The sequence below is a fragment of the Neolamprologus brichardi genome, chromosome 7, assembly GCF_056152115.1.
Source record: "Neolamprologus brichardi isolate AB-2024 chromosome 7, ASM5615211v1, whole genome shotgun sequence".
Classification (NCBI taxonomy): Eukaryota; Metazoa; Chordata; class Actinopteri; order Cichliformes; family Cichlidae; genus Neolamprologus; species Neolamprologus brichardi.
The window spans coordinates 66,764,957-66,790,622 of record NC_142110.1 but is presented as its reverse complement, the minus strand read 5'-3'; the positions used below and the strand labels follow the sequence as shown (position 1 = coordinate 66,790,622).

Genomic DNA, 25,666 nt, shown 5'->3' with positions numbered 1-25,666 from the left:
CTCGTCCGCCATTGCTGCGTTTGAGTTTTGGACGAAATGCATTCTGGGATATTTAGCTGTACCAAGTCCACACAAGTCACCACCGATGCATGCTCGATAAAACGGGCGGAGCGAGAACACATCCGGGACTTTTTCGCGTTCTCGGCTTGATGCGTACTTCGAATTGGAACAGTACTTGGTCTCCGACTGATGACGTAACACGAGTACACGAGAACGCACAAGTACGCATATTGAGAAAGGCCCTTTGTCTTTTGAGCCTAGTTACAGTCACGGTAAAGAGAAAATACACTATCTGTACATCACTAAGAATTTAAGTGTCAGGACAAAGTAAAAAAATCTCTAGTCTTTAGCAGGTCGTACATTTGGGTTCGTATGAGCTGAGATGAACAACAACACCTGACGCTGTGTCATTATTTAGTTAACTAGGGCTAAACCAACATGCAGAAGCAGTGCGTCCACCCCATGGTTCTGTAACCTGTACGGTCTTTCAAATACCTGTGTGAGGTTAACAAACATGGCGGCCCACTCTCCTTTACGCTGTTGCTTCAGTTCGTTTATCCACAGCATCAGTCGGGCTGTGGGACTCACATCTGACTCCAGGATACATAAAAGGCGTTCATGGTGGAGTTCAAAGTTTTTCACACGTTACTTCAGCATCTTGTCTTAGTTTTTGTTCAATAAATAATGCCACAGTGCAACGTGTCATTCATTTAAAGTTACATTTACCTCCTTTTAAGGCCAGGTCATTTTATTATGTCCTGATATTTAAAGATATGCATCACTCTGCACTAAAGCTAAACTCAAACTGCCCTCTTTCTGTTGTCTGTCATGTCTTTGGGGGATATCTGTCTACTCCACCTGAAAAAATAACACGGGTTACACTATCGAGTCTACCTGTCAGAATATTATCAGGATTTGCCTGAAGGAGAAGTGACTCTGTGAAGTTATTCAGGTTCTTGTGTCCACCCAGATAAATACATGCAGCTGAACAACGCCCTCTTCAGTCTGAACGGACAAACGGGCTACGTGCTGCAGCCGGAGTTCATGCGTATGGATAGCTACGACCCTCATCAGGACAAGAAGGAAGTCAAATACAAAATTGTGGTCAAGGTGTGGCGCCACACGCACACACACTCTCTGTGCCTCTGTCATGATTATGAGTCACGTTCAGGGTCGACTTGTGTACAAAAATGCACGTTGGGCCTGATGGTGTGCAGAGAATAAGAGCAGTTGTGTTCGTCCCTTGCAGGTGATTGGTGCCAGACACCTTCCGAAGCCAGGCCGCAGCATCGCCAGTCCATTTGTGGAGATCGAGCTGTGCGGGCACACAGAGGAGAAGTACAAGACCATCGTCTATCGTGAGGAGATTCTCCGGCAACCTTTCTATTTTCCTCTATTTCATCTAGTTTTTCTATTAAAAATGTAGCTTATGTTCGTTGTTTCAACGCTTTCTGCAGGAATTAGATTTGAAAGAAGATCGATGGTAAAATTTTAATAAGGTTGTGTTTGTTGTGTATCTATATCAACACTGAGATTTGCCTCGTCTTTGTGAGGCTTTTGATCTCACAGTGGAAAAATTGTGGGACGTGGGGGGCTGGAGCCTGTCCCACCTCTCACGGGGCAAAAGGCGGGACGACCCGGGAGAGGTCGTCCATCACAAAATATAATAATAATGAAAAACCTTAAAATAATCAGCGCTCGAGCACCTTCGGCCTTAGCTGCAATTCTGCGGGAACTTTTATTCTTTTCAGCTTGAGCTACTGGGGACTTGAGGCTTCACAGGTTAAGTCTTTGCACGCTTCTGCCCCCTGCAGGTGACAATGGTCTGAACCCAGTGTGGAAAGGCTCAGAGCGCATAGTCTTGAGTGTGTATGAGCCTGAACTCACCTTCCTGCGCTTCATCGTCAACGAGGAGGACATGTTCTCAGACCCCAACTTTCTAGCTCAGGCCACGTTTCCTGTGAAAGGCCTTCGCTCAGGTGGGAATTCATACACGAAGCTTCCGTCACTCTTAAGTAGTGCTCGTTATCATTATTACATGAACTAAATGTTACTTAGAAGTAGGGCTGCCACGATTAGTCGACTAGTCACGATTATGTCGACTATCAAAATCGTCGACGACTGATTTAATAGTCGACGCGTCGTTTGAAGCTTTGTAAGATAACAAAAGACGCAGGAATAAGTAGTAGGATTTAAGAGTGTAATAACGGACTGAAACAGAAGATGGCAGCACTGCATGTACAAGGATGCCAGCTGCCGTTAAACCCCGAAGAAGAAGAAGAAGCTGTGTCCCAGAATTCATAGCGCAGCCCAGCTCAGTTTCCAACAATGGCGGCAGCTAGTTAGTTTTAATATTACTCTTATTATTCTTTCTGGGTCACAAAATAAACGTTTAACATATTTTTCAGGCGAGAATGTAGCTGTGTAAACCTCAAATATCTGCTCAGTTTATCAAGACACCACATATTTTCAAAAGCGCTCCGACGTTTTCGGAGACGTCTGTTACCCACTAGCTCGATAGCTAGCCGGGGGCTAGGCTAACTAGAGCCGTGAGAACACCGGACCCACCGCTGTCTTTCACTACTCAGGTTAAACATGATATATAAGTCACTTAGATAACTTAAAAATGTTATTGTTTGGCTTTTTTTTAGTATTTTATTTGTTCCTGAGTAAATCGGTTTGGCTGAGATTAAAGTTATAGTTTTTACACAGCTGAATAAACATCAAGCAGACAGCTGATTATCAGAAGTGTGAGATGCTGGAGAATATACTCCGGTGTCCTGTTATATTTTAGATAGCAAGGAGTTTATTAAACTTCACCGAAACAATCTGCAAATGTCATTAAAATTTAATAAACTATCATCTTGTCTTTATTTTTAGTTAGCACATACCTTAAACACTTAAAGCTGTAAGCTAATGATAGTTAAATAAGAGCAGATGCTGCTGGTGCAATAAGCTGTAGTTTTATGTCCAATGGATGATGATCTGATTAGTCGACTAATCGCAAAAATAATCGAACTGTATCATGTGGAGCTCAAGTTAATTTCCTTGTTCACCAGTTTTCTCGCTTTTGCTGTATTAACTTTCTTGTATGGGGCTCATATTTTAATAAGAAGAGACACTCCACTTCTCAAATTAAAAATAATGAAACAGATAAGAGGTGAAGCAATTCTGAATCATTTGATATTTAAGTAATATTAGACAGTGGCTGGCTCATGTCTCTTGTATCCTGGCCAAAGACTTTAATGTAAACTTTTAGATTCTTCGTAATCGGGGAGTTTCCACTCTGAGTGTGACGCAGCTTTAATATCTAATTTTAGCGGGCTTTAGTATTTTGAAATTCCACAAAAGACTGACACCGCACACTGAAGTGACCTCATTTGGAAGTGAAATTAGGTTGTGACTCATTTTAAGACCTTTTAAGTTTAGAGGGAACACAACTCATACAGTCATGTTGAAAACAACGTTTTTTTGTATTTCTGTAGAAACTAAACTAGGTCCATCGTTACTGCTTAAAATTTTAAAAAAAATTTAATTTTTAAAAGTGATTTTAAAAGTCGAAAACAGCATGATGCCACGAATGAATCAGGTTATAACACAAATCAAGGTGATATGAATAAATGAAGAAAATGAACTGTTTTGGGTTTGCTTCCACAGGTTACCGCTCTGTCCCTCTAAAGAACGGCTACAGTGAAGACTTGGAGCTAGCTTCTCTTCTGGTCTACATCAGTGTGCAGCAGGCCGGGGTGAGTAACGCACCGGGAGCGCATCGACGTTTATGTCACTGTGGCGGGATTTCTGTGATCTCCTGACTCGCACGTATCATTCAGAAAGCGGAGGAGGAGCTGTACTCGTCTTCCAGCCAGCTGAAGAAGAAGCAGGCAGAGCTGGGCGAACCCTTCCTGTACGACACGCACAGCAACCTTCAGCGATCCTCCCTGGCTCAGCCCACCAACAACCTCATGAGGAAGGGCAGCACTGGTGAAAATCCAAGGTAAGTCTGAAAAGTGCAGGAATACTCTAGCAGCGACAGTTTATTCACAGAAAGGACCCCGTTCGTCCGCTGCTGTCGTCTTTGGGTCTTTTGCCAAGCTTAGTGATATTTTGGTTGATTTTGCTGCCGCTAACATCCCGCATATCTATCAGACTAATTTCATTGCCGTCAGCGGATGGCCTGCTTCACTTCAGTTGAGGTCCTTAGGCTGCCACAGCTTCCAAATTTCAGTGGCGAGCTCAGAATAAACTGATTAGGAAATTCCATCCATAAAACAGCTTTTTAGTGGATTATCTAATTTGCATTTAATGGTGCATACTGCACTATGTGCATATACTGCACTATGTGGATATATTGCAGTATATGTGCATATATTGCAGTATATGTGCATATATTGCAGTATATGTGCATATATTGCAGTATATGTACATATACTGCACTATGTGGATATACTGCAATATGTGCATATCACAAATCAGTTGTCACATATTGCAGTATATGTACATATACTGCAGTATATGCGCATATACTGCAGTATATGCGCATATACTGCAATATATGTGCATATACTGCAGTATATGTACATATACTGCAGTATATGTACATATACTGCAATATGTGACAACTGATTTGTGATACTTGTTACTCTCTGCTCTCAATCTGTCCGTCTTTCTCTCCAGGTCAAAGGAAAAGAAGATAAACAACAGTAAATTTTACTCCTGAGGACTCATTTGTCTAACCTGTGTGAGCAGCAGGCTTCAAATCTACTATCAATGTTTGCTATGGGAGCTGTGATCTGGAAGAGCTTTTTTTTTTTTTTGCCATCTTTCCACCGAAGATGGCAGCATTCCAGTATCCCGAATGGTTTTCTATTTATTTAAGATTGGAAAAAAATAGTTCCTAACGTTTTGGAGTTTTTGAAATATGGAATTGCTGGAGGAAATGTAAGAGGCCATTACAACGGCCCAAGTAGCCAGCATCGTGCTTGATATGTTTGCATTCAGTCTGTTATCAAACTGCATCGTGTTACACTGATGGTATTTATTTTTAATTAAAGAGCGGAGTCTGAAATAATGACGATTTGACGGCAGTGGCTGTTCTGCTGCCAGGGAGCTTGTGTTTAATTCATTTTAGTCATTTTGAATGTGTTTTTGTTTTGCTGTGCAGTTTCACCAGTGTGACGTTTTTCTTCACAATGTTTGTTTGATATGGAAATCCGATCTGTAATCTCATGCAGTGAGTGTTTCCTCTATTTAATATAAAGGCAGATTGTTGTTATAGCTGTCCCAGAATTCCTCTGACTTCCTCATGAATCGAGTCAATAAAGTGTGCTTGGTGAACGATATTCTTTATCTGTATTTATTGCATTGTTTTCTGCTCCACTGCATTTTAAAGTAGGCTGCAGGGACAGCAGTAGGCCCAAACGCTTGAAGTGAGGAGCGTAGAGAGACCTCGAACAAAAGAGCAAGTCCTCCATCAAACACTGGGGAAATAATTACCTGTAAGTTTGCTCACTTACAATTTTTAACAAAACATATTCTACAAAGGAATATACTTCAGCCTATGGATCTCCAGCTTCTCTGGAGATCCATAGGCTGAAGTACAGTATGGAGCAATATGGAAGTAATGAGCCAACCCAGGTAGACAAGAGCAGTGCAGCTAAACCAATGACAGATGCATCTGAGCATGAAGAGTGTGGCTGGACTCGAGACAGAGAACGAGTCCCCAGCTCGTCTCAACACAGGAGATGTTTGCAACACTGCCCTGTGCTCCATCTCCACTACCCAGTGGCGGTCCTAGCCTGTTTGGCTTTTTTCTAAACTGAGCACCTGATGGCTTTGAACTTTTCTTGTCCATCTTACATTGGTTTTAATTTTGCACTCCAGTATGAACACAAATCCCCCAACCCGAGGATCACCACAACATAACCTAACAGACCTACACCTTAGTTCACAGATTCACTTTGTCTAAGGTTTATTTCTGGGATTTCACACAACCCAGGACTCAAATCATGAATACATAATGGGCTTGGATTTACAACATTATGAATGAAATGTGCTCTATTTGGAAGCAGCCGGCCCCCCTCCCCTTTTGACGGGTTGTGTGTGAGACTTTAAATCATCAAACTGTAAATTATAAATTGTTATTGATCCCTTTACCCCGAGTCCTAAAGTGTATATTTATTTTCTTACTCTTCTTATATTTATTGTTTGTTTACTTGCACTGCTGTAACTGGAGCCTCGTCCTCTCGTCTCTCTATAAACTGGACTGTATGTAGTGGAGATGACAATAAAGTTTACTTTGACTTCAGCAGCGAGCAGGCGCACCGAGGGCTCTCGCGCTCACTTTTCGTGTATAGAATTTCGAAAAATCATCGGTGCAAATTATAAGTCTGTATCATGATGTCTGGTGTTTGTTTTGTTTTTATTTTGTTTTATTTTGCGAGTTGGTTATTAGATGCTGCTTCAGCCAGCCAGAGAATCCCCCGCCGCCCCGCCCTCTCCTCCCTGTGCCGCAAGCAGCAGGCGCACCTCGCAAACGGAGGGCGCCCTTACTCCCAGCAAATGGGAGATAGAAAACCGATCGGTGCCTATGCCATTCCCAATATGCGCTGGCTGACGTCGGGGCAGCATGAGTATGAGCAAATTTTTTTTTTGCCGATGCCCGTGATGCCGCCCCCACCACGATGCCGCCCCGGGCAACCGCCCGTGTCGCCCGTATCAAAAACCGCTACTGCCACTACCAGCATCACTGAAACCACTACTGCTCTACAGCCACTTGGGTATAAGATCAAGGATGCAAGCAGAGGAAGACAAAGGCTGGAAAGATGTTGATGCGAGTTGCAGAAGGGTGTCAAAATGAGGTACAGCAAGCTGTCCATAACACAGGCTCTAGATGCTACCAAACGAAGGCTGCAAGCGCTGAGAAAAAGGCTGAAGAGATACACCAGAGAAGAATAAATGGGGTTCAGGCAAACCTCTGTGGGGTCCAGGTATCATCTCATGCAAGCAGCAGTGACTCTGACTCCAGCTAAATGAGAAGAAACTGTCCAAAAAGACGAGGGAAACGTGTCCTCCACCTGCAAAACCATTTGTGTTTCTTCTGTTTTCTCACTAACAGCTAAAGCTTTATGTTTTTTCCCCGTTACACTGATATAATAACACGAAGAAAAGAAAAAACACACCCGGTTGATAACATATTCACAGACAATTTATTTTTGATTGAAATTATTTCACATCATAGTTGTTATTTTCCTGTTGAAGATCTTTTGTATTTTTATTACAACAGCCACAGAGCAGCAGCAGCAGCAATAATAATAATAACTCGGCAGGAGAAGCAGATCAATGCGACCGAAAGACTGAAAAAGAGAGAGAAACATAACGGGCGCCCCTTTTCCAGCTGCCAACAAAATGATTTTACTACAAGGAATGGGAAATAAAGTTGAAGTAGTTGCATTTTTTTTTTCAGTCTGTCAGGTTTGTCTGACCCTGTTCCTTCCATAACAACGGTTAAGACTCGAGCACAGCTGTACATGACGCAGGTGTGGTAGAAACTTTACAAAAAAATGTTTTTTTTTATTAAAAAAAGGTGACCGATGAACGGGGAGGAAAGCTCAGTGAGCTCCACAGGAAACAGGAGACATGGCCGAACAGGAGAGACGGTACTTTTCAACCAGCACATGTTCTATAGTAACACTTAAAAAATAAAAGAAATAAACATAATAATAATCTCAACATGCTGGACCCCAGGCTCACAGTTTGGACAAGTCAACGTGGCCCAAAACAGCCCACTGTGGGAAATGGGCTCATCTGCTTTCACGTCAAGTTTGATGAATTACCTCTGGGATTAAGGGTGAAGCTACAGCCAAGCTCGTTACCTCAGCCAGTTTCCCTGCTATTACAGTCTCTGGAGGAAAAAGATCCTACGCTGCACTGAAGCTCAGTGTTGTGTTGCAGGTTGCTTGTAGCCTAAAGGCTGCATCACAATCTGGAGCCCACCGGGTGATGATTGTTTTTCTGCTTTATCTTATTTTAATAGCATTAGTCGTGCACCCTGTAACAACCCCCATAAAGGCCACAAGCACACTGGTCTAGCAACAAGGATGTTTAACCTCCTAGGACCTGGCGTCCACATATGTGGACATCATATTTTGGGTTATTTAGACTAAATACTAAATTTTGCTCTACAAGGCCCTGATATCCACTTACAAGGACATTATGCTGCTACTGTTCTATCAAAACTTTAAACTAATATCCTCATTTGTGGCTCTGATTTTTCTTAGAAACAAAATCAGGTAAAAATCGGGCCCCAATCTGCCCAAATATCAAAGAGAAATTAAAAATGCTGCTGTGGAAGAGTTCGGGTCTTAGGAGGTTAAAATAATAGCGTAGCTGGAGTTTTGATCCATTTAGACTTCTTTCTTTCTAGACGTCCTTTGTGTGCCTTGGAAGCAGCGCGAGAAAACCATTCTAGTCTGTTTTAGCTCCTCCCCCCTCCAGCATGACATCATAAAGACCCTAGACCAGAAAAAAGCACATACCTCATTATCTGAAACTCTGTATTGGAAGGACTATTTTACCTTTCGATAAAATCAAGGTAACCATTTCTCCTGATACGCCGAGCTAACCAGCCGATGGCTGTGGCTTCACGTCAACCAGATAAACGTGATATCAGGATTCTTCACGTCACTCTTAAAATAGAGTCAAACCGTTCATCCTTCAAAACCATCGGGGATAAAAACAGCTGCAGTAAAATCAGACTGAATCATCGGTTCGCTGATGTGTGGAATCACCAACTTTATTTAATATGATCACAGTCAGCGTCCACATACGATACGATTCGTGATATAAAAAAATGGCCATCGTTTAAATGATTAAATCTCGGCTTCAGTCCAAAGGCGCCAAGTGTCGTTGGCTGTTTTAGAAAATCAACATGAACAAAGCTTTAACCGCCTCAGACAGCAGGCTCATGGGTAGATCCTGGCTACGACCAATCACAAAACAGCCGGATGGGATCTCTCCATTTCAGTCCTCAACCTGGTGAGATAGTGATCAAACCCTTTATGGTATTCTTACAAAACAAAATTACAAAATAACGAAAAAACATATCCGATGACGCGGCAACGTTTACGTGCAAAAAACCTTAAAACAACAAAAACACCGGAAACAAATGTTTGATTAAAGTGATCGAATGAGAGAAACATAAAATATAACACGCGTTGAAAACAGTTTTTTTTAGATTACAGAGCACTTTGTGTGAAAAGAAGAAAAACAAAAACCACACACACATTAAGATGAAGGCAACAACAGCCTGCCGAAGAAGAGGCTGAGAGAAAAACAAAGGAGATGAAGAAGGGCGAGGATTCAAAAATGGTTCAAAGAGAGAAAGGAAGAAGACGACTATATACACTCATATGTACATCATACAGGATATGAAAAAAGAGCACGATGTCCTAAAGCTAGACCCGGAGATGGCCGTACACAAACCGCACCTACAGGCCAAACAGAAACCTGTCGTGGCACCCAATAAATAGGAAACAAAGCGCTTCGTAGCGGACGGCGTCCTGTCCTCTGATTCAACAAGCATCTGGAGCGTCGCCCAGGTCGACACGAATAAATAAAATGGATGGATGCAGTTGCGCTTGCCTTGAGTTTCCAAGACAAATCCGCCCAAACCACGCGCACACGGGGAGATCGATTCTGACAGACTTGCAGTGTGTCAGGGCAGTTACCACATCGTATGAAACGCTGCCACAACAAACAGGCAACACTTTGAGGGAATGTACACAGGCAAATAGAAGGTGCCCCACCCTCCCCGATTACTCGTCCCTTATTGTGATCGAATATGTACAAGAATTTTGTCCCATCCTCTGATAAGAATTAGCCTAAAAATGTCATCCACGTGATATGGCGTAATATAAATACAGCAGAGTGATTCAAAACAGGTCGTGGGACAGGTAAAAAGACAAGTGACTCATCCACTAGAGGCACTGCGACTCCTCCGCTCAGAAAAGGGGGTCGGAGAGGCAAACGGCGTCAAGGGGGGCGACGCCGCGCTCAGGTTTGCCTCAAAAAAACAAAGCAGAGTAAAGACGTTTGGCGAGTTCTTTGCTTCAAAAGCATCCCAAAGCACCTGCACGGCGGGGACCGAAAACGAGAGCAAAGGGGGGATATGAAAATATACAACTCTCAGCTGGTGATGGGTCTGGTTTAAACAGGTCCGATTTCAGAAGTCCACTCTGAAGTTTGCCACCGCGGCTTTGGTACACGGACGTCCATGTGCGGCGGCGACCTGCGAGGGCTTCTTGGATAATGCGATGCAAAAAAACCCAAATAGCTGTGTACTTTGATACCTCCCAACGAAATCCAGGAAAGACAATGTGTCAGAGGTTTTAAAGACAACTTATAAATATCAGTCAGTCCCAGACCACCCAGCTACTGCTACACAACTGTCCTATTAAATAGAAACAGGAGAGCTTCAGCACGCACACTGAAGGCAATTTAAAAAGGACCACATATTGCCATCACCCTTGACATTCCTGCAGAGCTCCCAAAATGTCATCGTTGGGGAGGTGATGGGGAGGGAGGTGGGCATCTCCTTATGTTTTCTATAGAAAGACACAATATATGAAAGCACAGATGTCTGGAAAAATATGTTAATTCAAGTTGATAAAAACCGTTTTTGTTTTCTTTTTCTCCTTCTCGCGAGTTGTACATGAGGAGTAGGCACAGTCTTCTTTTCTCTGAGGTAGCACCTCATTTTCCCAGTGAAAGATTGGAAAAGGCCGGAATTTGATCCTGAAAACTGACAGCGAAGAGAGAGCGAGGACTCGATAACAGTTGACCGCGTCCGTCGGGAGAGCTACATCGTGGATCGGATCAAAGACGAACTGGAAGGCGAGCTGCTGTGTCCAGCCTTCGTTCCATGAGGGGCAAACGCCAGCGAGAGGCTCCGGGGAGGTGGAGCCTTCCTCGATTCGGGATTTCATTATGAGGTGCACACGCAGAGAGGGGAAAACAAAAAAGAGTGATTATAAAAACTGAGAGACTACGTATGAAAGGACGGGGCAAAGGGTACGGACAGAGAGAGCAGGGTTCCAGTATTTCAGTACATCGGGTCCTCTCGTTCTCTGATGTCGTTTGTAAAAAAACCAAAAAAACAACTTCGAGGTATGAGGAGCGACGAGTTTCACAAAGTTCCTTCCCGGTGACGGTGTCACTTTGTGGGATCGGTGATGAAACTGGTGACGGCTCCTCCTCGTAGCAAGCGTCTAATCAGACGGGGTGATCCTCAGGCCGGGTGATGATAGGGTTCCTGGTGTAATGATGGCGTCGATGTAATGTGTGTGTGAGCTTGTGTGCGGTGTGTGATCGTGCTTGTGTGTGTCTCGGCATGTAAAGGGGCTGCTGAAAGCTCGGCCGATCACCATGCTTCAGTGTACCGAACATCAACATCCTTCAGGTTAGGCAGTTTGGCCTGGAGAGGAACACAAACAACATACACTTCAGTTGAGATCAGTTTTATTTAAACAGCAACAAATTCAAACAGGCGCTTTAAATTATAAGATAAAGGTCCAATAATAAAGAAAGAACCCCAACAATCAAACGACCCTCCTGTGAGAAAGCACTTGACAACAGTGGGAAGGAAAAACTCCCTTTTAACAGGAAGAAACCTCCAGCAGAACCAGGCTCAGGGAGGGATTTCATTCATAACTGTGCTTAAAGATTCAGTGGAGGGTATACAATAACTAACTAAAGCACCAAACAACTGATGGAGATGCACTGATGTGTTGCATGAAAAACACCAGCAGAGAGCAGTCTTTAATAGCGATAAGTGCAGCTGAGCTCAGAGAGCTGTGAAACACGGAAACAGGAAGTAGTACACCAACTATTTTAACAACTACTGTTTGTCAATATTTTAGCATTAGTCCCAGTGATAAAGGTGAGCCAGCAACATCGACAAAGCTGTGTTTAAGCTCCTTAGCATGCACAACAACAACGCAAGCCCAGGCATGTCTGAGAGCGAGAGCTACCTAAACACCCTTCAAGGCAGCACAATCACTGGCAAGAAAACTGTTCCTACAAGAACAGACTGAACGAGAAACACTCAGTGCATCACGAGAAGCCCAGCAGCCTAGTGCTGTGCAGCAAAGGGAGGATTGAGGGTCACCAGAACCACAAGTAAGCCCGCAGTGTGAGAGGGAAGTGCTCTAATGGAGTGATACGGTACGACGAAGTCTTTAAGATAAGACGGGGCCTGAATATTCAAGACCTTGTATGTGATGAGAAGGATTTTACGTCACTCTGAGACAGGATGGTTCTAATTTTAGAGATACTGTGCAAGTGGAAGAAAGCAGTCCTACATGTTTGTTTAATATGTGCATTGAAGGAAATTGGAGAAAGGACAGAACACACTAAGCTCCTTAGCATGCACAACAACAACGCAAGCCCAGGCATGTCTGAGAGCGAGAGCTACCTAAACACCCTTCAAGGCAGCACAATCATTGGCAAGAAAACTGTTCCTACAAGAGGTGAAAACAACTCGTTTCACCACTGGTGACAAAAACACACTGCTGAGTACAGCCAGGCTATGAAGGCACACAAGGAGGAGATGCTAGCAGCTGCTGATGTGCTGCCCAAAAGTAAACAAATGACCCCTCCGAGCATTGTTAGTGCTCGCTAGCTGCACTCCATGTGAGAGGAAGAATAAACAGTGGATGGAAATTTCTGGTGCAGTTACATAGTGGAAAAGCAGAGCTTTAAGCAGCTGGTTAAAAAGCTCAGCCAAGAATGAAAATCAAAATATTCCTCAGATTCAGTTTGATTATGTGACGATACTGCCTCGACCGCCTCGAGGGATTGTGCAGCTTAATGTTAAATGATCTAATTGACTTTAGCTGTCAGTAAAGCACAGTTTTAGCCATCGTGGGGTCAGGTGTTGGTGGCTTTCATTTAGCATTAGGTGCCACACAGAAACAGAACAGCAGGAACCTTTAAAGAACCTTTAACACTGACTGAATTACCTTGAGGTCCTCGTATGTGTCTGCTGTGAGCTTGGTGCTGTTCATGTTCAGGCTGCACAGACTCTTCATGGCTGAAACAGACATTTGCACTTAGAGTTGACACACACACACTATCAAGGACATTCACTGTGTCATAAAAATGCTTCCTATGCAAGATGTCTTACAACTGAGCGCCAGGAGACCCGCATCAGTGACGGGAGTCTCACACAGGTTCAGAACCTGAAGGCAGGCCAGATGCTCGGATAACAACCTCAGTCCTGCATCCCCAAACTGAAGCATGGAACAAAGCAAGGAAAGGGCAGCTGTTAGGCATCTGTAGACTCATAGACGGTCATGATTTCCTTGTGCAGCTGTTTGTGTTGGGTCTGTTTACCTGTGTGGACCAGAGGTTGAGCTGTTTGAGTGAAGGCAGCTTGATGAGCTGCTCAGCACAGGCACTGGTGACATTGGTGAAAGCCAGGCTCAGGTTCTCCAAGTTCCCAAAAGAACCTGAACTGAGCAGGCGGGCCAGGTCCGCATCCTAGAGAGGTGATGACAGGTTATTGTAAGAGTCAAATCAAGAGTTTTGCGTCTTTTCCAAGACTGTGTCTGTGTCAGCAGTGCGATCTCACCGTGGACTTGGAGGGCAGAGTCAGCCGGGTAGGGCCTCCTTTTCTTTGCTGAGGAGAAAATAGAAAGAAAGATGGCGTCTGAGCTTGAGGCCTTGCAGGAATCGTTGCTAACAGTAGATGGCACGTGTGAGCAGCTGCAGGCGTTTCCCACTGAGGCGTCTCTGAGCACCTCGTGTTTCATTTCAGTGATAAGATGCTTTAAAAATGCTCCCATCCTGCTTCAGTTAGAACCACTGATAAAAACTTATTCTCCTGCATAACATAAACGTGGTGTTTCTGTTGGCCTGCACAGCAATGACCTGCTGATGACATTAAGTTCTGCGTCATCAATTGGGAGACAGATTATTACGTTTTAATCTTAAACGGCAGCACATTTTGTTTTAGCTCTATTCTCATTTTATTCAATTATGTAACACTGCATTTCGAGTTTACTGAGAGATAACGGTGTGCCGCTGTAACCAGCTGGTTACTGGGAAGGCCTTTTAAATAGGAGGCGAGATAAGTTATGGGATATAGACTTGTTTATTTGAATTGCAAATGAATGGAGTCTACATATCAGCGTAAATGACGTATGTTAAGCAAATATTAGATAAATGTGTTGTTTTATCGCTTATTTTAACAGAACTATGACAGCAGTAACAAGCAGACGCTTTTTTTAATATAAAGTTGTTAATTTTACAGATTTAGACTGCTTTGCTTCCATAACATGCTTTTTCAGATTTTTAAATATAAAATGTAAAATGTGTAAATCATCTCAGGAAATGTAGTGACATTCATATCAAATATATGCTAAAAAACACAAACTTTTATAATTGGAGAAGAGTACAAGAGTCTGAACTTTACTGTGAATTTGAAAAGTGTGTGACAACCATATATTGTAAGCACACTGGCAGTTTCACATGCATGTACTTTCTGCAGATTCTAGCTATCATTATTATCATCATCAGGTTCTCCTAACATCCGTCTCTGCTGCTGCTCTGAAGGAAGAAAAAACGACAACCTCCAAAGATTTTTAGAGTAAACGGCAGGATTTTATATCCAAACGTGTTCATACACATAATATCTGACACGTGGATGCGTGTAAATGCACCTTATGTCTTCCTTTTGTCCCTAATGTGTGCATGACCTCTCAGACTGTCAACAACCAGCACCAGTGTGTTAGAATCGCAGACTGACAATTATCTACAGCCAGGTCACATGCGTTACTGACAACACATGAATTTGCGGTAATGAGAAGCTGGTGACTTTATTTTTCCGTGCGCCGGCTGCAGGCCTCAGCGCTCCTGCTAAATAATGAGAGCGAGAGGTGGAACTCACCAGCTCTTTGAGCTCTCTCTGTCGGTCGCAGAGCTGCTCGTACATGCGGAGCCCCACCTGGGTGCTCTCCAGGGTGGAGATGATCTGCAGCTGGGTGTCTTTATTTTCAATGATGTTGTACTCCAGCATCAGACACAGGATCTGGAAACATGTCGTGCACAAGTTAAAGCTGCTGATGTACTGAAACACCAGAACATGTGGTCAAAGGAGCTCGCAAAGAAAAGCGTCTGGACTTCTTTAAGTTACTTGAAGACGTTTCACCTCTCATCCTGGATGACTGAGAACCTTCACAGACACCAGAACATGTGATGAAACCAACACATAGTGCAGCCCAGTGTTGGTAAATGGATTTCCTACTCTTAATCTCCTCAACCTGACTCATTCACAAATTCACACAAGTACTTTTTTCTATATCTAAGACTCACATTCACCCTCCAATTAATCCTTTTAGAGCAGCTTGGCGTCCAGCATGTTGTCCAAGGATACTTTGGCATGCAGACTGGAGCAGCCAGTGATCGAACCACCAGTTAGTCAATGACCTAAACTTCCTCCTGGGCTACAGCCATGCCAGAAAGTAACAATAAACTCCCAAACTGCACATGGTTGGACTAAACAGAGACTAAGGTGAGAATAAAATGACCAAAATGCCATGCAAAACGACCGCAAAGAGTCAAAATGTCCAGAATAATGAAATGATCAGAAAGAGAGATGTGGAGAAATGAACAAAAACAAGACAATATAGCAATAAAAACTAATTTTAAAAGAAGAAATGATTAAAACGAGACTGGAAACATTCACATAAAGAGGTAAAGTGACTTAAAAGTGGAGGAAACGACCGGAAAGTGAGGCTGAGGAGCAACAAACCAAATGTGATGCAGAAAATCTATAAAGTGATAAAATCTGTACACAAACTACTGCGGTGACACTAAATGACCACAAACAAAACCAAAGAGATAAAAAATGGCCTCAGAGATGTGATCAAAAGTGTCCACCAAGAGACAGAGACATGAGCAGGATGACCAAAATCTGAAAACGTACAACCAGAAAGTGATAAATTACAGAGATGTGATGCGATAAGACCAAAAACACCCCATAGTGACCCAAAGAATCCACAAAAAGACACAAAACTGCAAAATGTGTATATATTTAGGATTGCAGGACATAATTCATGGTTATAAGGTAGAAAGATTGAAAATCATCCACCTCCACCATGGTTTGGTTTCCACGGAGGGCCAGCAGCATGCAGGGGCCCAGCTTGTTTTCAGCCAGAGAGAGGAGGAACTTCTTGGTCTTGTAGCAGGAGCCCATCAGGATATGAACCTGGAGGAGGAAGAGCAGGAGGTGGGTCACGTTACAGTTCAGCCTGACTGTGTCGATGCTTACGTGTGCGCATGTGTTCATACACTCACCATACTGGCAAAGAGCTCTCCGTCGTCATCACAGGCCACGCCTCCTGGACTGTAGAGCTGGAACCAGCCATCTTTCCCTGAACGCACGCTGAGCAGGCAGGAGTGGACCTGGAAAGCACACATACAGGGTGACTCTCCTTTCTTAGGCTTAAAGCAGAGATCAACCTGAACACACACACACCTCCTGCCGAGGGTCCTCTGCAAACCTCTGAATGACATATTTCAGCTCCCTGTTTAGAGACAGAAATATCAAAGGTCAGTTTGTTTGAAAGCTCGACTTCACCTCGTTTATCAGGAGCACGTCTCGGTTACTTACTTTGTGAATTTGGCGTGTGCAAGAGCCCTGCAGAGAAGACAGAGACATGTGAGGTGTTACAGCCTTAAAGACAGGAAGGCATTTCTAAATGCAGCGTGACTCAGAGCTGATCTTTACGGCACATCCGTGCCTTTCTGGAAGCTGACGTCACGTCTGCGCTCTCTCTAACGGCGATGTAAAGCTGCTGACACAGAGGCATGGTGTTACTTTGTGTTGGTGGATACGGTCCACATGCAGAGGGAGTGCGGAGCTCATTATGACTTTCCCTGCACGTGTACGCATGACTTCTATGAACTGTTTGTTATCAGCGATTCCCAAATGGCGTGCCAAGACACCGTGGTGAGCTGGGAGATGAATCCAGGGATTCTGGGACAACTGTGCATTTTTGTTACAATGCACAACTGCACAGAAAGTTATGAATGAATTACTTGACTCTATAAAAATATGCCACAGGCTCTGATCTGCAGAGTGGATCAGATTCTTGTGAGGAGCCAATGACAACCAGAGACCATCTGTAAAAGATGGATCATAGCTACTGAACGCCCCCCCCCCCCCCCCCCCCCCCCCCCCCCCCCCACTGTTGTCATAACAATGCAACCATGGGTGGAAAGTACAGGGAAGACACGGAGGGCCGTTTTTCTAGGAAAAACCATGTTGGTGCTCATCAGTGCGTCGCTGTAAATATACAAGCGCAGTAAAAAGAAAGCACAAACTTTCTATTGGAAGATTTTTACATATCGACACTTAATAAATGATCTAATCCTTAACGGGTCTTAAAATGAGGAAAGTACATCCAAGAAAACCTGACATGTTACACTGTGCCAGCATGTGTTAAACAAAATCTAATTCAAATGCTTTAGTAATGTAGTAATGTAATCGTTTTCTGCGATGTAGCTTTGCAAGCCTGAGCTATGCTGCCGTGTTCTTCAGAGAGAAGAGGCGTTCTCCTGCCTTCCAAAGAAGCCCTACTTATTCAATTAACTGTATTTTAACCTTTTATCTTAACCTTTGAAGATTGCCTTGACTTTTTTGTCATGAATCTTTCTCATTGTACAACAATGGATTACAGGTTGTTTGGAAACGGCCTTATAACCTTTCTGAGATTGATGCACAGCAACTGTTGCTCCTCTAAGATGAGCGCTGATGTCTTTCCTCCTTGGCGTTGTGTTAACACACACCTGACCGCTCCAGAACTGCAAACTGCCGATACCTCTGCTTTAATGGAGCCTTAATCAAGTGCATCTGATGTCCTGATACATAAATCCTTACAACTGACAGTCTTTTCTTGTAGCCATGACAATAATTAGCTGGCGCACAATAACGTGGAATGCACCGAAAGCTCGTGTTTACATATTTGTTAGTTTTTACAGCATAAAACATCCCGTTTCCACCTTATTCAACAGATTTCACAGAGAATGTTTCGTTCTCATCTAAGTCATGTCTGTGACTGCCAGACGGCCACAAACATTCACTCGGCTCAAGGATGAACGATTAGATCTTGGCGGTCAAAGATAAAGGTCGCTGTGACCTCGCAAAACATGTTTAGGCTAGCAGTAAAGAATTTCGATGCTGGTCGCTGAAAAGTGTCGAGTGGAAAGAAGCGTCACTGGTTAACCAAACAGCTTCTGTTGCTTCGTTTGCCTATCACAGAAGCTTTGGCTGGCAGATCGCGGCGTTTCCAGATGTTTTGAAACGGCGGGAGCACGAAAACAAAGCAAGAAGATCCCACAGTGAAGCAGCTCAAATATCATTTAAAAAGTATTATTTAAAAATACTTCATATAGCTATTAAAAAAACATTATTCGTGTAGTATGGGATGATAATTATGGAATCATTAACGTGTGAACAACAACTTGTCATGTGTTAATTAGTCCTCTGCATGCATATGCTTCTCACTTTGTACGAGATGACTCACTCTGTCCAAAGCTAAAGGCTTCTGGGGAATATTGTTGCTTTTCCTAATGACGCCTGAAGACATCAGCCAGGTAACAGTGGCGCAGGTGGGTTCCCCAGTTAACCAAACAACAAGTTGTTGTCTGGTTGCCATTAATGAAGCTCGGGATCAGCCAGCCAATTACAAAGACAGCTCTGGGCTACTTATGCCTAACAACAGCGGGCTCGCTGGGGGTAGGAATCCGCCCCCCACCCTAGTCTGCGATCCTTTGGGAAGCACGGTAATGTACCTCACCACGTCAGCAGTGACACCCCCGCGGGTCCTCATCAGAAATATGTGCACAGCCTGAGAGACAGCGACAGCGCGTCTGTGGGGACTGGCTTGTTTTTGGAACCTGGCTCTAGTGGCCACAACAGGAACTGCAGCTTTTGTCGGGCTTCCGCACAGCTTCAGTTTCAGCCCCAGAGGCACACGTTTGGTTTTAATTGACGTTCCCACAGCAGGAACCCCAAATTCTCTGCTGTTTGGAGCAGTCCCCAGCGCTCTGTGTAGTGCAGCGCCCCCTGTGAGTCGTTTGGTACCGTGCCGCGAGAGTTGAGGCTCCGGTGTGAAATTTATGGTTTTCAGCGTTTTTACCGTTAACTCGGTTTCCCTGGGTCTTTCCCGTGTTGTAGCTGTGCGTCTTAGTTTGAAAGAAATATTTACGCGTTACCATAGCGACCAGATAGGAGGATGTTACTCTGAATATTGTTGACGCATTTTCAGGAGGACGCTGCTAATAAAGTTACACAATTACACCATGAATTCACTTTTATTATTATATTTACAAAATCCCACAGTTTTTGTCTCGGTCGTATCGTTTTATGTTGTTGTATTTATCCGTGGAACCTTAAAGAACCGCAGGTTCAGTGGCCTCAATGAACACAAGGTGCTTTTTGGTCAAAGGAGCTTGCAAAGAAAAGCGTCTGGACTTCTTTAAGTTGCTTGAAGACGTTTCACCTTCATCCGAGAAGCTTCTTCAGTTCTAAGGTCAAATGGTGGAGAGTCCCAGATTTAAACCTAGTGGGAGTTTCCCCCCACAGAGAGACAAAAGGACCCCCTGATGATCCTCTAATCGCCTGAGCCAAGGTGTGAAACTGGGTGTGGGTCCCAATCAGACAGAGTTTCGGGTGAGTTTATTGTGAAACCTGGCCCCACCTTATCTTGGCTCAGGCGATTAGAGGATCATCAGGGGTCCTTTTGTCCCTCTGTGGGGGGAAACTCCCACTAGGTTTAAATCTGGGACTCTCCACCATTTGACCTTAGAACTGAAGAAGCTTCTCGGATGAAGGTGAAACGTCTTCAAGCAACTTAAAGAAGTCCAGACGCTTTTCTTTGCAAGCTCCTTTGACTACGATGACCTGGATGACTGAGAACCTTCACAGACAAGGTGCTTTTTGGTCTTTCATCATTAATAACATAAATTATATTATCCAGCATTCTAACTCATACAATACTTTTTGATAGTTCAACACATTTTTAATAAGAAAAAGATGTTTTTTGGAGATTTTTCTCTAAATCCGTGTTCTGTCCTTTTTTTCTTGGTCATTAAGATTAAGATAAGACTGGATGAGTGCGTGAATGTGAATATGTGAAAACAGAGGAAAAATGAAAGCTCTGGTACGAAAAGGTTTGGTGTCTGAAGGCAAAGTGATGGTGGGTGGGTGCAGCCTCACCTGCACTTAAACAAAACTCTGTATACTTGAATTTGGATCTTGAGTTTGGATTCAGGAGACAGACACTATCTCTACTTTTAAGATTAGGCTTCAAACTTTCCTTTTTGCTAAAGCATATAGTTAGGGCTGGACCAGGTGACCCTGAATCCTCCCTTAGTTATGCTGCAATAGATGTAGGCTGCCGGGGATTCCCATGATGCACTGAGTTTTTCCTTTCCAGTCACCTTTCTCACTCACTGTGTATTAACAGACCTCTCTGTATTGAATCATATCTGTTATTAATCTCTGTCTCTCTTCCACAGCATGTCTTTATCCTGTCTTCCTTCTCTCACCCCAACCAATCACAGCAGATGGCCCCGCCCCTCCCTGAGCCTGGTTCTGCTGGAGGTTTCTTCCTGTTAAAAGGGAGTTTTTCCTTCCCACTGTCGCCAAAGTGCTGCTCATAGGGGGTCATATGATTGTTGGGTTTTCTCTGTATCTATGAAGCGCCTTGAGGCGACTTTTGTTGTGATTTGGCGCTATATAAATAAAATTGAATTGAATTGAATTGAATTGAATCAAACTGGATACTAAAGTTGCTTTAATCTGCTGAAATGTGTCTACGCTGTCTTACCATCGCTAATTCCACACATTTAGCCCCACTCAGCTAATATGTGTTTATGAATGGAGCCTGCTCAAACCATTGGGTGACATCATGGTGGTTTTATCTGTTTTTTTAATTTGCATATCCTATTATATTTGCAGCGTGCAACATATGCTACATTATCTATGATGAACACTCACTCTTTAGGGAAGGGGATGGGCTGCAGCAGGCTGGCCAGAGCAGGTCTCCAGTCGTCATAGTCTGACCTACAGCAACAGTCACAAAGCAAGAACGCAGAGTCAGTGTCACCCTGTCAACCCAGAGAAAAATGGTTTTGGCGTGCTACGGCACTGACGCATTAACTCACAGCATCTTGAGGATGAGAGCGAAGCAGCCCAGCACTCGGTCAGCCTGCGCCGGCAGCTGGATGGAGAGCGTGTTGACGGCCGGGCTGACCAGCAGACAGTCGATGAGGTTGGGTTCGCTGTCGCCCCTCGTCGGCCCGCCCTTCCGCTTGGTGTTTGCCGAATTGTTGTTCCGCTCTAGCTCCACCAGGATCTCGCTGGAGTTGACGACGGAGGGAGGAGGAGAGAGCGGCAGGGAGGACGTCGGAGAGGAGATGGGGATGGTTGGAGCCACGGGGTTAGTGGGGGCTGGGGGAGGTGGCTGAGGAGGACTGGGGGTGGTAGAGAGCGGTAGGATGGTGGCGGGAGGTGGCGTCGGGGGTTCGGGCCGCAGCAGGCGTAGCGGCATCGGGGGTTTGCGGTCGTTCTGCTGTTGACAGCCGTTTCGGATTTCCTTCAGGCTGGGGGAGTTGTCCCGGCTGCAACGAGCAAGAGAGGAAAACATCGGTCATGCTGGAGAGCGTGCATGAAAAAGGCGTAAGCACAGATGAGAGACGCAGGTGAGGCGTAGCTGGAGGCAGAAGCGAGGTTTCCTGGAGTGACAGCTCCTTCGTGGGTTAGCGCTTTGGAAAAAGTGGCTCCTCTCGGGGGTGAACAGCGCTAAAGGGATGGTGATAATGAGCTGAGAGGGCCCTGAAAGCACCGAAGAGTCCAGATGGGGAACACCAGAAAGACACATTTCAAAAAATAGTTCTAAAATAAATAAAAACCAAAATGCTGATGTTGAATGTTAAATCCACACACCAACGGCTGATGCCACAGCAATGAGCTGCATTTAATAAGAAGCAAAACTGGAAACTGCAAGAACCCAACAAACCTCAGGTTATTCTTCTTAATAAACATAATCAGCTTATGTATTTAATTACTTTCCATTTATTCTTTTGTATATAATTGCTCATGTATTTCTGTGGCACTCTGGAACATTGCAGATTAGTTTAGGGCTATAAATGGCATAATGTGGTCTGATGATCGAAACAGTTACCGTCTGCTTTCCTGGTAACGTCTGCAAATTGGCGTTTGTATCGTTTCCTTCATATTAGTCCTACAAGATGTGGGAAATTACCAGTCATGTGTTTGTCTAATCAATGACAACGTGAAGGCAAACAACAGAATAACTTCTGCCGGAGCAGCAGAAAGGAGCCTTAGAAGCAATGGTGTAAATACTCTCGGTGAATGCTGTGCAGGGAGCTTTCTCTAGTGTAAAGAGTGCAAAGTGAAAACTCTGAGATGATGGAACGACAAGTGTAAGTGGAAAGAAGAGGAGGACGGATGTGGAGGTGGTAAGACGAGTAAGCGTTTATGAAACGAGTGCGGTTCAGGGAAAAGACGAGAAGCAGAAGAAGAAGCAGATGCTGTTTGCGTGTGGATATGGGCGTGACTGACCTGTTGATGAACTCCTCGTAACAGGAATAAATGGCAGCCAGACACACTGCCACCAGGTTTGGCAGGACACGTGGGTGAGGGCACTGGCCCGTGGGCCCGTGCATGCTGCAAAACAAACGTGCAGGTCAGAGGACGACTTGCAACTTATCTAAATGCAGTGTGAGTCGAACGATACCCGTCCTCTAAGCTGATGCTAGAGGACTACATGTGCACGAGCTTTCTGGGGATGCAGCCTCACCTGCACTTAAACAAAACACTGTATACTTGAATTTGGATCTTGAGTTTGGATTCAGGAGACAGACACTATCTCTACTTTTAAGATTAGGCTTCAAACTTTCCTTTTTGCTAAAGCATATAGTTAGGGCTGGACCAGGTGACCCTGAATCCTCCCTTAGTTATGCTGCAATAGACGTAGGCTGCCGGGGATTCCCATGATGCATTGAGTTTTTCCTTTCCAGTCACCTTCCTCACCAACTATGTGTTAACAGACCTCTCTGCATTGAATCATATCTGTTATTAACCTCTGTCTCTCTTCCACAGCATGTCTTTATCCTGTCTTCCTTCTCTCACCCCAACCAATCACAGCAGATGGCCCCGCCCCTCCCTGAGCCTGGTTCTGCTGGAGGTTTCTTCCTGTTAAAAGGGAGTTTTTCCTTCCCACTGTCGCCAAAGTGCTGCTCATAGGGGGTCATATGATTGTTGGGTTTTTCTCTGTATCTATGAAGCGCCTTGAGGCGACTTTTGTTGTGATTTGGCGCTATATAAATAAAATTGAATTGAATTGAATTGAATTCTTTAGGAATGCCAGTCACTAACCTGTAAAGGATAGCTAGGAATGCTAGCGGGCTACACCTGCCACGCTGGAGATGATAAGGACAAGACGATGACAGTGTTAGCTCAGAAATGCTACCGATTTGGCTCAAAATACTAGTCGGCAGTTCCAGGAAGTGTAGAGGTTGGTAAAAGTGAGTGGCTTGTGAGGAGAAAGGTCACGCTGGCCTGCTGGCCTACCGCTCTTTGGTTTTCACACAGATTCAGTTCCTCCTTGCGTACGGGAAATATCTGCAGTGTGCTGCATTTTCTCCAACAGCCTTTGGCTTCGAATTATATTCACTTCCTCTTGGATTGTGAATCATTCAAATAAAAAACAAATGTGCTACTTATGTGTTATTATATTGTCTATTATGAGATTTCAAAGAGCTTGTAGAGTGAGGATATACGTTGGTGCCCAGTTCCTACCACGAGGACAAGAAACACACACCTCACACACTCAGCGTCATCAAACTCGATGTTATATTATTGATAAAATAAATACAATCTGATGGTTTGGCAACATTTTTCTCTTTTTCTTAAACTTTCATCTCAATAAAGCTCAGCTGAACACGCGGCCTCTCCTCAGGCTCGCCGTAGCCTTACTTCTGGTTTCCAGTACACTGGTCTGGCATGTTTACCCAGTATTGAAGGCAATGCCCCAAAAACGTTTTTCCCCCCTTTTTAAACATCCTGCCCTCCTGACCGCGAGCTACAGCTGTGGCCTCCAGAGCAATTAAATCCCACCTCACCGCATCTTTAAATACAGGCTGTCGTCTGAAGTTATCGAGTCACCGATTACAGATTTACAGCAGCACACGCTCACCTGTGAATAAACTTCTTGACCACCTCCATTCCACCGTTGAGCTCATTAAGAGCCAGGATGTACTCCTGAGTGAAGAGACGCAGACGAGGGCACTTCCCGAAATCCTGGCAGCAACAGCCAAAAGCAGAGTTGGGAATATATCATCCGAAATACAAAATTGAATGATGAATAAAGGATATGCAGAAATAAAATCTTTTCTTATTCTCATTAGCTACTGCATACAGATTACAGCTCTCGTGCTCTTTCTACTTAATCACCATTTCTATCTATTACTTAAGTTGCTGCTCATGAACCTGAACCAAGGGCTTGTACAGGACTTTATGGACACTTGTGGGAACTTTACATGGCAATTTATTCATTCGTGTGTTTTAAATTCTCACAGAACTGAAGACAGCAGATGGATTTAAACTCTCTCATTGAGCAAAATGTGCGTGGTCATCCACTGAGATCAGCTTTTTCCAGTGGAAGCAGTGAAAACCACAGAGAACAAAGTACTTTAACCTTTTAACATTTACAAAGTCTGAAGTATATTTCTGCCTGCATGGAAATGCTTCTGCAGAAACCCTTAATTTGAAAGCTAACGGTCTCTGAGGGATTTCTCAATATTTACCAATTTAGCGTGACGTCAAAACACAGCAACCCTAAACTTAGATGGGTCACAGATGATCTGGTGGGTGATACGACGTTAAATTACAACACAGCACCAAACAGCTAACAGAAAGCTCCCAGGGTTAAGACGCCACAGGAATGTGGCGTTTGCAGCCAAAAACACAAAACTGCCTCCAATAAACAGTCATCAAAAGGAGAGGTGGGCTACGTGGAACCAGTGACGATTTTTACAGCAGATCTATCGTTGCTGGGAATTACTGGTCTTGCAAAATCTTCTGCTTCCTAAAAAATTACTTTAAGAAGTCTTAGATAAAAATGGAGCCGTGCAGAAAAGCTCGGCCGATCTCACCATGTTGTGTTTGAGGATTCTCTGAACCACAGGAGTGAACACTTCGATCACAACGCTCGACCGCGGCCGCTCCCGACAGTGCTGCGACACACAAGATCGACGGGCGTCAAAAAGGAAGCGCTTTGAATCATTTGCAACATTTACGACAGAAGAAACACGTTCAGAGCTCACCTTACAGAAGAACTCGCACAGATCAGGTGGAGGGTGGTTGTTTTCCAGAAGAGGAGCGATGGCCTGCACAAACACACACGTACACACACAAACGCACACATACAGGTGACTATTTCCATATCATATCTCTTATTTACACAAGCCCAGAGCAGGCAGAATGTACCTGATGCTGTCAGGTGAAGGAGCTGTGTGAAAACAGGCCACAGGTGAGCTACACAAACATTGCAATTTCCCTAAGCGTCAAGCTCCCCCT

At 44.2% G+C, this 25,666-nt stretch overlaps 2 protein-coding genes across 2 annotated transcripts in view; one reads left to right on the top strand and one right to left on the bottom strand.

Moving 5' to 3' along the window:
- The window catches only part of plcg2 (phospholipase C, gamma 2), a 53,568-nt gene extending 48,231 nt beyond the window's left edge, over positions 1–5,337 (top strand). The window contains exons 28-33 of the mRNA XM_087844191.1: positions 971–1,110; positions 1,250–1,358; positions 1,815–1,979; positions 3,658–3,746; positions 3,831–3,994; positions 4,675–5,337. Of these exons, the coding sequence (XP_087700317.1) occupies positions 971–1,110; positions 1,250–1,358; positions 1,815–1,979; positions 3,658–3,746; positions 3,831–3,994; positions 4,675–4,717 (710 nt within the window). The 3' untranslated portion in view covers positions 4,718–5,337. The remainder of the gene's footprint in view (positions 1–970; positions 1,111–1,249; positions 1,359–1,814; positions 1,980–3,657; positions 3,747–3,830; positions 3,995–4,674) is intronic.
- A 1,849-nt stretch (positions 5,338–7,186) lies between these two features.
- Positions 7,187–25,666, bottom strand: part of cmip (c-Maf inducing protein) — a 46,400-nt gene continuing 27,920 nt past the window's right edge. The window contains exons 6-21 of the mRNA XM_087844190.1: positions 25,414–25,476; positions 25,243–25,323; positions 24,285–24,388; positions 22,649–22,753; positions 21,229–21,684; positions 21,062–21,127; positions 16,670–16,696; positions 16,535–16,583; positions 16,354–16,461; positions 16,148–16,264; positions 14,945–15,085; positions 13,628–13,675; positions 13,390–13,536; positions 13,181–13,286; positions 13,017–13,087; positions 7,187–11,470 (exon numbers count right to left, since the gene is read on the bottom strand). Coding sequence (XP_087700316.1) covers positions 11,417–11,470; positions 13,017–13,087; positions 13,181–13,286; positions 13,390–13,536; positions 13,628–13,675; positions 14,945–15,085; positions 16,148–16,264; positions 16,354–16,461; positions 16,535–16,583; positions 16,670–16,696; positions 21,062–21,127; positions 21,229–21,684; positions 22,649–22,753; positions 24,285–24,388; positions 25,243–25,323; positions 25,414–25,476 — 1,743 coding nt within the window. The 3' untranslated portion in view covers positions 7,187–11,416. The remainder of the gene's footprint in view (positions 11,471–13,016; positions 13,088–13,180; positions 13,287–13,389; positions 13,537–13,627; positions 13,676–14,944; positions 15,086–16,147; positions 16,265–16,353; positions 16,462–16,534; positions 16,584–16,669; positions 16,697–21,061; positions 21,128–21,228; positions 21,685–22,648; positions 22,754–24,284; positions 24,389–25,242; positions 25,324–25,413; positions 25,477–25,666) is intronic.